The sequence below is a fragment of the Schistocerca serialis genome, chromosome 2, assembly GCF_023864345.2.
Source record: "Schistocerca serialis cubense isolate TAMUIC-IGC-003099 chromosome 2, iqSchSeri2.2, whole genome shotgun sequence".
In the NCBI taxonomy this organism is placed as follows: Eukaryota; Metazoa; Arthropoda; class Insecta; order Orthoptera; family Acrididae; genus Schistocerca; species Schistocerca serialis.
Window position 1 is genome coordinate 405,208,069 of NC_064639.1, and position 13,124 is coordinate 405,221,192.

Below are 13,124 nucleotides of genomic sequence, written 5' to 3' on the forward strand. Positions count from 1 at the left end.
GTTGCTATCACAAACTTCCACACCATCAAGATACTCGCTGACTTTTGATGATGTGGCTGAAGACAGGGAGGTTTATGAGAAGCTGCTTTGGTAACACTATATTTGTGAGGCCTTGTTCCTTTCCTGGATTTCTGCTCGGATCTACCAGTTGTTGTGCCATTTAGCCCCACTCCAGGAACCAGCATTGCTTTCATTTGACGAAATGTGTAAGTTGTGAAATTATCATTGTAAATGCACACGTCATTGTGGTGCATGTAGAGTTCTGTCATTGTCAGAAACAACGAAACGAGCCCTCTTGGGCTTGAGTGGCAGAACTCCACATCTGCAATCACAAATATATGTCTGTTACCGATGCCCATAATGATTCCTATGCTGTTTCTATAATCTGAGACACCATCTTTCGGTCGGCTGCCGACAAGGAGGCGAGTCAGCAGGCATTGCAGTGCAAGACTCCATCTTTGGCTGAAGTGTTAAATATTGCTCAGTCTTTTGATCAGTTTCATTCTGCAGGTTATCAGATTGAGGCTTGGTATGACATCACCTACAGTGGCTCCAGTTACTGGATTTTGGACATCAGTAAGTTTTTGGGTTGAGGATGACATGGCAGCCATACAAATATGACCTCCGCACCACACTGGACAGTGCTGTGCCAAATGAAAACAACCACCTCAACAAAGGCAGCACTCTGCCCTCCCATCTGTGTCATGAGTCGTGACAGGGCTGTGTGCCCTATGTGCTGGGTGACTTGCAAGAAACTTAGGAAAAAAAGGACATATAACTTCTGTGTGTGTCATTCCTGTGGACATGGATGTTAATTGTGTGTCTCCAGTGCTTATGACTCATAGCAAACTGTTTATTGAAGTGAGTGATATACATAGTGCTGAGACTACAGGTGGACACGTGTGCACTTTATTGAACTCATATACTTTTATGGATTTGGGATCTTCATCATTGTCTCTGGTTTACTCAACATTTGGTGAGTTATAACAAGCAGTATATTCCAATTTTGGGAAAATTTATGGTGCCTACTGTGTATACATGTGTGGTTTGTTCCTTGACTTTCTTAGTAGTGGATGATGCTGGTGCTGACAATTATTGAGTCTGGGTGCTTCTGGTGCTTTCAGTTTTTCCATTTTGGATGTGGTGCATCTTCTTACAGACCAGGTCCTGTACCAGCAGTTAAATTCCCTGTGTTTTGAGTTCTCATCTCTTCTTTTGGGTGGGTTAGGTTATGTCACTTATTTTGCGACCCACATTACCCTGAAACTTACAGTGCGGCCAAGCTTTTTCTGTGTGGATCCTATTCCTGTAGCTTTGTGCAATCGAGTTAAATCAGAATTGGACAGGGTGATGGCACTGGAGATCATATGCCTGATTGCATCGAGTGAATGGTCTATCCCCCCTTGTGACTGATAAGACATTGACTGGTCAGCTTCGCCTCTGGGTAAGACTAAAGTTTCCATTAATACTCAATCTATCATTGACATCCACCCTCTGCCCTGTCAGGATGAGTTGTTGGCTGAACTAGCTGGGGGCCAGTTTTTCTCCAAAATTGATTTGTCTGAAGCCTGTTCATAGTTTCCAATAGATAAGGATTCTAAATGGTTCCTTGTGATTAACCCACCCTTCAGAGTGTATCAGTATCAGTGCCTCCCGTTTGGTGTGGCTAGCACACCAGCCATTTTTCAACAATTGTCAGTGACCATTCAAGTGTGCTTCAAGTACCTCGTTGATATTGTTGTTAAGGGTGCAACCACGGAAGAGTTACATTCACAAGATGATTATTTCTATGCCAAGCCAGATATTTTCTTCCCAGCTCTTTAACAAATTCCAGAGCACAACCATCAAACGTCAAGAAACAATACTTAACATAAAATTCAAGTAAATATGTTTGGCCTATAAAATAATACCCAGCTATTTAATCACAACTGTAAGAAACAAGTCATCTACAACACAACAGACAAAACGTAATACTGAAATTACGTGGATAAAGTAAGAAATCCAGTCTCTGTATTTTTATTTTATTTTTATTTTATTTTATTTTTTTTTAAGGAAAAGGCAGTGAACATTGAACTATACAGATTATGTTCAGAACTACCAAACCATATAAAGTGTCCGCCATTTTTTGATGAATTAATGCACAGGGTTAGAACATATACCAATACATAATAGAAAGAAAACAGACAACCCAACAAAAGAAACTCGCCAAAATGATAAATCACACAAACATCATCAATCACATCATCAGTACAGCAAACACACTTTTCACAAAGGAGTGGTTAATTTAACAGACATAAATTTATCTGAACAAGAAGGGTCCCAAATGTAACATAAACACAATGGTCTCACACAGGACAGTACAGAATATGACAGAAACTGTACCCATCATAAAGCAACAGGAAATATTGAGCACACATCTGAATTCAGTGCAAACTTAAAAAGAGAACTAGTCACTGAGAAAATAAAACACACAATCAGAGAGAATAAAACCACCATAAAAGAAAACATAATGACAACTAGTGAAAAACCTGCAGAAAGCTACAGAAGAAATTGACATAATAAAATGCCATAATAACAAAGTCTGACAAGTGCAGTTCAATTGTACTCATAAAAGAAAAGGATACATTGACAAAAAATTAGAATTCATCCAAAACACATCATCACAGAATCAACAAGTGACTCAGCAAACCCATACCAAAGAAACTTACAGAAAACATGGGAAAACAAAGAAACAATTTTTACAGACACACAGATTAAAAGAAGGATACAGAAAAATCCCAAGGTCCCCACTCTGAAATCATTGCCTAAAATTCACAAACCAGGTATCCCTATATGCCCACTGATTAATTTTACCATGCACCAACATACTACTTAGCCAAACAAATCCTGACACACTGCTACAGACAATATACAAACATACCAAAAAAGAAGACAGAAAAACTGAAGTGACTTAATAGAAAAAATAAAAAATGGTAACACACCAAACAGAGCAACAATAATTTCATTTTATATAATCTCCATGTACACACATTCCAACAGAAGAAACCATCAACATCGTAGAAAGAAATATCCATCTACAAGGAAACATACCCACAACAAACATACAAGAAATATCAGCTGTACTCAAGCTCATCGTGGAGCCAACCTGCTTCACATTCAACAACAGAGTTTACTCTCAACAAGAAGGAATCTCTATTCACTGGCCTGCTAATTAACATTTCCATGAATCAGAAAATTAAATCTTTGACAAAATAGTAAAACCAAAGCAGTAAAAAATAAAATATTAGTACAGATATGTAGACAATATTATTTGCCTCATAGATGAACCACAATTTCATATAAAAGAACTTCATGGGGATATAAAACACCATCCAGCCACAAATAAAATTCACCGTTGAAACATGAATAAGTGAAAAACAAACAAATTAACACTAAACAGTCACAACAACAAGTAATCATGGTGCAAACTCTGTGCTTGGCAAGAAATCATATAAAATGAATGTGTAATGACAAGAATGAAAGAAATAAGCATGCCATCTTGGCACAAAAAAATAGAAACACCATACCATAAAAACTGTAAATAACACACTAAACAATACGATAAATAGTCATTCTTAGTCAGAAATACATAATAAACAGAAAATAAAATAAAATTTTGCTGTTTGCAGACGACAAGCTGTAGATAGCCTAGTAAACCTCTAAAGCTACTAGCATATATATCCAATATGTCCATGTGATGTTTGTAAACAAATGTGAGCATCTACTTTATTTTCAAAAGTACTGTAAAACTAGAAACTTTAGACTTATCATAAATAAACAGCATTTTACAAATGTAAATATTTTGTATGAAATGTTTCTTTAAAGGTTAACATGTAACAGTTTTCCAGAAGGAAAATAAACAAACCCACTGAAGATAACACACCTTGTTCACGGTCTTACAAACTGCAGAGTTGAAATGCAACTTAGACAAGACACACTTTTTTCAGCCACCCATTGTGTGTTTGGGGTTTAAGATTCCTCAGGGTGGTGTTAAGCCACAACATCATTATTTTGATGCTGTCACAGCTCTTCTTCATCCTACCGGTGTCAAAGAACACCAAGCATTTTTAGTTAAAATTTCATATTATCACAAATTCATTTCGGGTGAGGCACGTTGCACCATCCTCTGCACAAGCTGCTCCACAAGAACATTTCTTTTCAGAGGACATCAGCCTGTGGGCGCATGTTTACACTTTTGAAATCCAAATTACATTCTGCTTCTTGTTTAGCTACTTTCCATTCTGGCCACCAACTGGTTTTGGCTATGGATGTCTCTCAGTATGGACTTAGGACCATTCTCACACATTGATATGAGGATATTTCTGAATGCCCCATAGCTTCTGCATTAGGAAAGCTCAGCTCTACTCAGCAGCGCCAAGTTGAAAAGAAAACACTTGCTATCATCTATGCTCTCAAAAAGTTTCATGTGTTCTTGTATGGGTCTGAGTTCCACTTCATTACTGACTGCAAGCTTGCTTTCTTGCCCAACAAAGTGGCACATTGCCTCCAGCGATGGGCTTTGTTTCTGTCTTGCTACATCTATGAAATACATTTTTGGCCTTCCACACAACATGCCAATACCGATGCACTGCCGTGGCTTCTGATGGGATTGGATCCTACTTTTGAACAAGATGAACTCTTTTGTTTTCATGTAGATATTGAGGTGCATTGTACAGTGGAAGGGTTTCTTTATCGCAGGCTCCCAGATCACAGCCACTGTCACTATCAATCTGTATTTGTGTCAAGTTGTTCATCTTGTTCAGCACAGTTGGCATGATAGGCCTCTGGGAAGGGCTTCTGATCCTTTGTGTATCTATTTTGCCCTGCGTACTGCCTTTCAGTATTTGATAGGGGTGTTCTAACTACAGATAGGCCATTGTCCAGTGTTCTTCTGATGCCCTGTGGCGGGATGTGCTCCAGTGCCTACATTAGGGGTCTCCTGTACCAAGTCATTGGCCTGTCAGAACATGTTTTGGCCTGGCACCAATGACAGTATACTCTCAATATGCTACCCAACAGGCAGTGCCACGGGCAGTGCTCTCTCAATGTGCCACACTGCAGTGTCTGTGGGAATGCTTCCTTGCTGATTTTCTTGGACCCTTCCTCAACTTTTACTGGATGTTGGTTGGAAATACTTTCTCTAAATTTCCAAATGTTATCCACTGTCCTCTTATGTCAGCCACAGCCATGATTCAGGTCCTCTCCAAACATTTTTCTGTTGAGTGGTTGCCTAATGTGCTTGTGATGGGTATTGTTCTGCAGTTTGTGTCTCAGTCCCACCAAGATTTCTGAATCCGTCAAGGCCTTCACCATGTGACTGGTCCTCTTTTCCACCCCCTTCTAACGGCAAGATTGAACATCTAGTCCACACTTTCAAGGTTCAAACGACGTAGTAAATTGCAAACTCTTCCACAGTGGGTGCCTTGACATGCTTCTTGACTTCCTACAGATTTGCACCGATGGGCCGTGGAGTCTGGACAAGATGCTCCATTGTCATCAGTCATGCATCCTCCTACATCTGTTCATGCTGCTCCACCAATGGTCGTCAGTGTATCCATTGTCTCAGGTCATCCCTGGTTCCACAGTCTGGGCTCAGTGGGTTTGGCTGCAGAAGGAAGTGGATTCCAGCCATGATCCACAACTGCCATGGCTGTCACCAGTGAGGGGGGATGGAGGGTGGTAGAATGTCACCATGATTAGCTGTATCTTTGTGCCTCGGCAAGGGCCAGGGGTCTGCACTGCTGCCTTCGTCTTCTCCCTCAGTACCTGTCCAGGCCTCAGGCCTCTTGGGGTGTCTCTGCTGCATGAGCAGACCAGCCCTCCTTGTAATGTCACTGCCTCGTGCCACTCCTCCATTATCTGGCCGCCTGGCACATCTGCTGGCCTTTCCCACTACGACACTGCCGCCAGAATTTTCCCTGCCAGCTGGGTCATCGCCGTCAAGTCCGGGGCCTTCAGGTCCTTCACCATACGTGTCCCGGCACCCTCATCTTAGTGGCTGCCAGCTTCATTGTCGGCACTGTTCCACAACATCGAGGTTCTAGACGCTGAAATTCTACTTGTGCTATTGTCACCAGTCCTCTCATACTGTATTTCACAGGGGGACAGCTGCTGTGCGTGTGCACGGATATGCTGCTTCTGCCCATACTCACCTGTTCCAGCCTGGAACGTCCTTGTGCTGCCACTCTCATTGCCTGCAGCACTTGCCGCAGAGGCTATAGATGCTTCTTCAGTCACCCTGAAATCTGCATCAGAGGAGCACCCTTTCTCCATGGGGAGAGGGGTGCTATAATTCTGTACGCAGTACCTGGATATACGCCATGGCACCAGGCCACCAGCACGCTACACTTGCACTATGTGATCAAAAGTATCTGGACACCTGACTGAAAATGACTTAAAAGTTAGTGGTGCCCACCATTGGTAATGCTGGAATTCCATATGGCGTTGGTCCACCCTTAGCCTTTATGACAGCTCCCCTCCCGCAGGAATGTGTTCAGTCAGGTGCTGGAAGGTTTCTTGGGGAATGGCAACCGATTCTTTACGGATTGCTGCACTGAGGCGAGGTATCGGTGTTGGTCGGTGAGGCCTGGCACAAAGTTGGCATTCCAAAACATCATAAGGTGTTCTATAGGATTCAGGTCAGGACTCTGTACAGGCCAGTCCATTATAGGGACGTTATTGTCGTGTAACCACTCCACCACAGACCGTGCATTAAGAACAGGTGCTTGATCGTGTTGAAAGATGCAATCACCATCCCCAAATTGCTCTTCAACAGTGAGAAGCAAGAAGGTGCTTAAAACATCAATGTAGGCCTGTGCTATGATAGTGCCACACAACATAAGGGGTGCAGGCCCCCTCCTTGAAAAACACGACCGCGTCATAACACCACCGCCTCTGAATTTTGCTGTTGGCAGTACACACACTGGCAGAAGACATTCACCGGGCATTCACCATACCCACACCCTGCCATTGGATCGCCACATTTTGTACAGTGATTCATCACTCCACACAATGTTCTTCCATTGTTCAGTCGTCAAATTTTTAAGCTCCTTACACCGAGCAAGGCGTCATTTGGCATTTACTGGCATGATGTGTGGCTTATGAACAGCCACTCAACCATGAAATCCAAGTTTTCTCACCTCCCGCCTAACTGTCATAGTACTTGCAATGGATCCTGATGCAGTTTGGAGTTCCCGTGTGACGGTCTGGATAGATGTCTGCCTATAACACATTACGACCCTATTCAACTGTCAGTGGTCAACAGACGAGGTCAGCCTGTATGTTTTTGTGTTGTACGTGTCCCTTCACATTTCCACTTCACTATCACATCGGAAACAGTGGACATAGGAATGTTCAGGGGTGTGGGTTATCTTGCCTACAGATGACACCCAATCACCTGACCACGTTTGAAGTCCGTGAGTTCCACGGAGCGCATTCTGCTCCCTCACGATGTCTAAAGACTGCTAAGGTCGCTGATATAGAATACCTGGCAGAAGGTGGCAGCACAATGCACCTAATACGAAAAACATATGTTTTTGGGGGTATCCGGATACTTTTGATCACATAATGTATAATTGTCCACCAACAGTATCTGCATGGGCTAGGCACCAGAGGCCTTCTGCATTGGTTGATAGGACTTCTGCGCATGGCACATCAGCTGGCACACCGTCTATCGGAGTTCTGCTCCTTATAATGACAGTGCAGCAGGCACTCGTTCTCAGATATGATCTTACCATTTACTTGTATTAGCTTCTATGTTTGTTGTTCATTTATATGTGAATAAATAAACTTCAGTTAGTTGTGGCTGCACTGTTATTTGTGTCTTGCATTATGACATATACATATTTTCTTATGAGGATGAGGATGTAACAAGTGCTGAGCAATGATATGTGGCTTATTTATTAAGCAAAATGCGTTTCACAAAACACAGGTCCGATACTGAAAACTAAGTCCAGGTATAGTCAAATTTGAACTTAAGGTTTACTATGCCTAGTAAACCTTGCAAAGTTCAAGTCCCTCATAGTGGTCAGCATATAAATAACACCCAATCTCAGTGTCTGAGCATTGATCAAGAACAACATGCAAGTGGTTCTTCACTAGATGTGTTGGCATCTTTATTCCAAGTTGGAAGAAGCTGGCTGTTACCACATGGCGGTATGTGGCACTGGGAGGCATGTTCTTTCCTTGTAGCACTGCTTGCATCATAAACACAATGATTTGTGTGCCACTGGCAATGAGACTGAGCAAACCCAGTTGCATGTATTGAGATTGGAATCTCTGGATACACCAACAAGGTTGTAACATGACTCTAAAAATTATATTCTGGTGCAAAAGATTTTCTATAAGTTTACTGCAGGCATAAGGTATGCACCCAAAAAAATTCTAAGAGGGCCTGACTAGCTGCTTTTCCTATAATTTATTTGTTTTTCCCATGTCTATTTTTTTCTTATGTCTGTTGATGATAATTTAATGTTACTTGTTATGGACACAAGATTCTAGTCCCGTGAAGAGAGAAGTTATTGGTATCACAACACAGTAATGGAAAGTTATTGGTTCACACATTGATTGAAACTCTGGGCTGGTATATGGATCATTATTGTCTAATTGATTGCTAGTCAGTGAACAGCCACAAAAAAAAAAGAAGAGGCATTCAGAGAGAGCTCTCCTTCAGGACCAACAGACACATAAATAACAACTGTTGTTATATGATTCAGCCCCAGAAGGCACAAAATTTAGACATCCCTTTAGTGAAATAGGTATTCTTAAAATTTCATAATAGTGTTAGATATTGAAGCAAGGATTTCAGCAGCTGATAGTATACAAAGCTATAAGTATTTTTCTGTGGAGTTAATGCTTGTAACATTTATGTTTACCAAGTTATTGCTTTTCTAAGTCAAGTTGTTATGGCATACAGTAGCACTTAAAAAGAGAAGTACAGGACATTATGCATATTTACTTATACTTTTGTGAAACATTTAACTGCAGACATTGAAATTATGCCGTATTACTTTAATTATATTTTGACAAGGTATCAAATATCATTAAAAGCTATTCAACTGCAAACTGTTGTTTGTTTAACCCATTAGTAACAATTTTGATCTCATGATAAGGATTGAATGACACACCTCTCACCCATTTTCATCTACAAGGTGAGCACCCAAGTTATCTGAGATGATTTTTTGTTTCCTTTTTCTGTACTCTTTAGGTACAATCAACACTTTTTAACATCCCATGCTGTGAATTATAATCTTTATCCTTGTTGGTAATCATTGTAGAATGGGTTTTTCTATCTGCCTGTTCTTTCAATAAGCAGCATAATGTTCATAAATTTCATACAAAAATTTTGTTTCAATCTGAATCTGAAGCTTAGAATGTTGATTGCAACATTTGTACTGGTAATTGATTAAAGATAAATTGTAGTACATATTACTTGTGAAATTAACAATGAATAAGTATTTGGCCCTTTTTTGCATTTTTCCCTGCCCGTCTGTTGGAAGCAGTGGTCAGTGGTAGAGAAAGTCAGTTTCGTACACCAGTGGAGCAACATTTCTTCTTTTACTACTTAATGTAAAGGTGAATAATGATCTGCCTTTCTGGCAGTTATTCTAGGCTTTGCCTGATTTTCTATTTCTGTGTACAATTGTGTCTACTGAAATATTTACTTTGTGTTTCAGTTGCACGTTTCTCCAGCCAATCTGCAACGCGCCTGGACTGCAACAAGGAGAGTATCAAAGGATGACTGGTTAGAATGGCTTCGCAGATTGAGTATTGAGCTTCTGAAAGAGTCACCATCTCCAGCCCTTAGGTATATACTAGAAATATTAAAATCTGTGCAGCTGTGCACATTATGTAAGAAAAGGGAGAAAATGTTTAATGCCACTTTTGAAGCAGTTAATGCACTTAAAAGAATTCATTGATTGTTACAGTTCACCGTATAGCGAAGATACTGAGTCGCAGATAGGCACAACAAAAAGACTCTCACTTTCCATCCTGGATTTGCCATTGTTTCATTGATTGTTAATAACATCATTATTTCAAACAGTGTTTCTTTTAACATTTGTAACTCTCATATTAAGTTGTTCTTTAATAAGTTAAACAGCACAGTATCATCAGCAAATAGCAGATAACCTAGTCTGACTATTGAACCAATTCAACTTTAATGTCAGGAATGTTTTTTTGTTGCAATGTGAAGTAAAAAGAGTCATAATGAAACTAAAACTTTAGGCTGTTAATAAACCATTCTTCATGACATCCTTCCTCATAGAGATGCTAGTCCTGAAATGTTTGGTAGAGAGACTTTGGAAGACATGGTGATATTCTCTGCTCAAAGTTTCGCATTTGTCATTGATTGAAGTTGGCAGTGTATGAGGTCTAGCATATCATATAGATTAGTCAAGGGAGGATTTCTTTTATACAGATGTGATTGTATTATAGTTTACTACTATCCTTCAACAAAAACACAGTTTGGTTTCAAAACCAACCTGCAAATGCATGAATTAGGATTTTGTATTTTATAGTAAGAACTTTAATTTTAAAAATGAGAAGTTACATTATTTTTAATTGATTTGCAGGTTTGTGACATTAATTACATAATCTTTTATGTAATAGCATCTTTAAGGCATTTATTATATCTATCACATCCAAAGCTTAACAAAATCATATTCACTTAGGTTCTGATTAATCAGCTAAAAAATTCAAATTCAAGATCATGTTATTCACTGCTAATTTCACAAGTGATGTGTATAATGATTTAACTTTAACACTTTGACTGCTGAAGGCTTAGCATGCTGAGGCACCGCAGCCTGTAGCGTAATCCGTCTACCTGCACTGCGTGCCTGTTTCTCGGAGCCGCCGCCGGGACCGGATCGGCCCGCTCTGCTCAACCTGCTCTGTGCTGAATATTTTTTGGCTGAATACGACTTGTGCGGAGCCAGCGTGAATTTTTGGCACCTTTAAGCTGTAATATCTCAGGCAATAGTTTTTGTAAAGAAATAAAATTTGGCCATCTAGTACAACTTTATGCATTCTCTTAAGAATAATAATGAAAAGAATTTTACGAGCCATATTGAGCCAGAAAATAGTAGGTAAATCGGCCAAAAAAATAGGCGCCCGAAAAAAATTTGAAGTTTGGCTTCTTGCATCTCCGGAACTAATGCTATGACGAACGTTAAACTTGGCATGTAGTAACCTAAGAACACAAGGTTCTTAAATATAAAGTTTCATTTCCATACACTTTTCAGTACTGAATGAATTAAGCACAAAATTGAAGATTTTGTAACAGCATCAAAAGTATTTTCATTCTGATTTTGCTAAAAAACTATACTCCATAAAACATACCAAGCTGTACAGCTGGAATGAAAGTTGAGTGCGAAAATCAGACCTGAAAACAATTTAAACTTCGGGTTAGCATGTCTAGTAGTGTGAACGCATGATGAAAATGAAATTTAGAGTGCAATAGATCGACTGCACAACGATAAGGAATAAAAAAATTTATTCCCCTACTATTTTCCGATAATCTTCAAATTAGTTGAGAAGGTTTTGATTTTTATGAAAAGATGAAAGAAGGATGTATTCGATACTTCTTTTTCATATACCGTTTTCTGTTAATGCTTAAAGCCAGTCTCATTCAAACAACAAATTTTAAGCCCCCCACCCTCCCCAGAACAATGAGTTTAATTTTCAGTATTGGCTAACAACAGAGGCAAAGTAGCAAGAAAAATCGTACTTAGAAAATAGTTTTAACTTTAGCATTTTGTTTCTCGTTGATCAAAGGTGTTTAAATCAGTTATGGAAAACATGTTTTGTACAAGTAGACTGAGTGTGATCTACATTTGTACTACTAAGGATAAAAGAATATAACTGTCCATGTTACGCGTTAATAATTTAAATGTATCATACCCAGAGATTTTGTTATACTGGCGCAATGTTCTCGGCGTAATTATATTTGCCACAGTACAGATATTGCCCAATCTCAATCACAAAGTCCGTTCATTTGCCAGTAAACTGCTACATATGAAGAAGTCAGGCTTCGTATGAATAATTTTACACCTGTTGCATCTATGTCCCATCCTTCTTTTCGATCCGGGCTTTGGACCAGTGATTAGTAAAGGACCAGCAATTAGTAATGCTTCTTTGTATGATAAGTCTCAAAGCAGGGTGCAACACATAGTGAAACATTGCTAGTTTTGCACAGGTATATATTTTCCCGGTGCACTTTCTGTTTCGTGCAAATCATGCATCTGCGCATTAGCATACTTTTCTGTGAATGTTCACTCATGATAACAGCCGGAAAATGTCTCCCTGTGAATTGCAGAGGTTTCTCGTCATCGTAGCGCCTTCCCCCACCAGCTTTTCTCCATTCTGTAGCATATTTTCCTACAATATCCCTTACAAGAGGAAGGTGAAACTCTGCGAGTGCCATTTTTTGCCCTGTTACCGACCAGTGGAGAGCATGAGCATTTAGAATGCACAAATCCAGAATGTGAAAAAAATATTTCTTATGCCATTTCACAGTCTTACGCACTGATCCCACTGAGCTCAGTACCATGTCACCATACTCGAATTGTAATCTACAATACATTGCGGTTTCTTTATTTTTTCGCCAGTATTTCTGTCAGTCTTCTCTGTGTCAACCATTTGTGTTGTGTGGCTTGTGGTCATTATGTATACCTCTCTATTATCACACCAATTGATAGCAAGGACCTTTTCAGTGGACCTAAACTCATTTTCTCCTCGTTTTAATTTCTTCTGCAGTTTTGGCATGTTGCGCCGGTTTTACGAACAGTGCCACGTGCAGGTGTTACATGGTTGTGAAACAAGAGGAACAGGTCCAGGCTGGATTACCAGTTATCGACATATAGAATACGACCCTGTTCCAAATATGGTCCCATAAGAGTTGCCACTACGTTGCCACGTTTTCCCACCACTACACTGCCAGGTTTTCCCACATTGTGGAACCCAATTTCTGTTGTTGCACCTGTATACACAGTAAAATCTGAAATATACCCTCTCTGACAGTCACACAGTACAAATGTCTGTATTCCAAATTTACTTCACTTGGTTGGAATAAATTGCTTAAAAGATAG

At 39.9% G+C, this 13,124-nt stretch overlaps 1 protein-coding gene across 2 annotated transcripts in view; it reads left to right on the forward strand.

The window, feature by feature from the left end:
• The window catches only part of LOC126457241 (serine/threonine-protein kinase mTOR), a 263,986-nt gene that overhangs the window by 149,893 nt on the left and 100,969 nt on the right, over nucleotides 1–13,124 (forward strand). For both annotated transcript variants that reach the window (XM_050093384.1, XM_050093385.1), the window contains one exon: nucleotides 9,714–9,844. In XM_050093384.1, coding sequence (XP_049949341.1) covers nucleotides 9,714–9,844 — 131 coding nt within the window. The remainder of the gene's footprint in view (nucleotides 1–9,713; nucleotides 9,845–13,124) is intronic.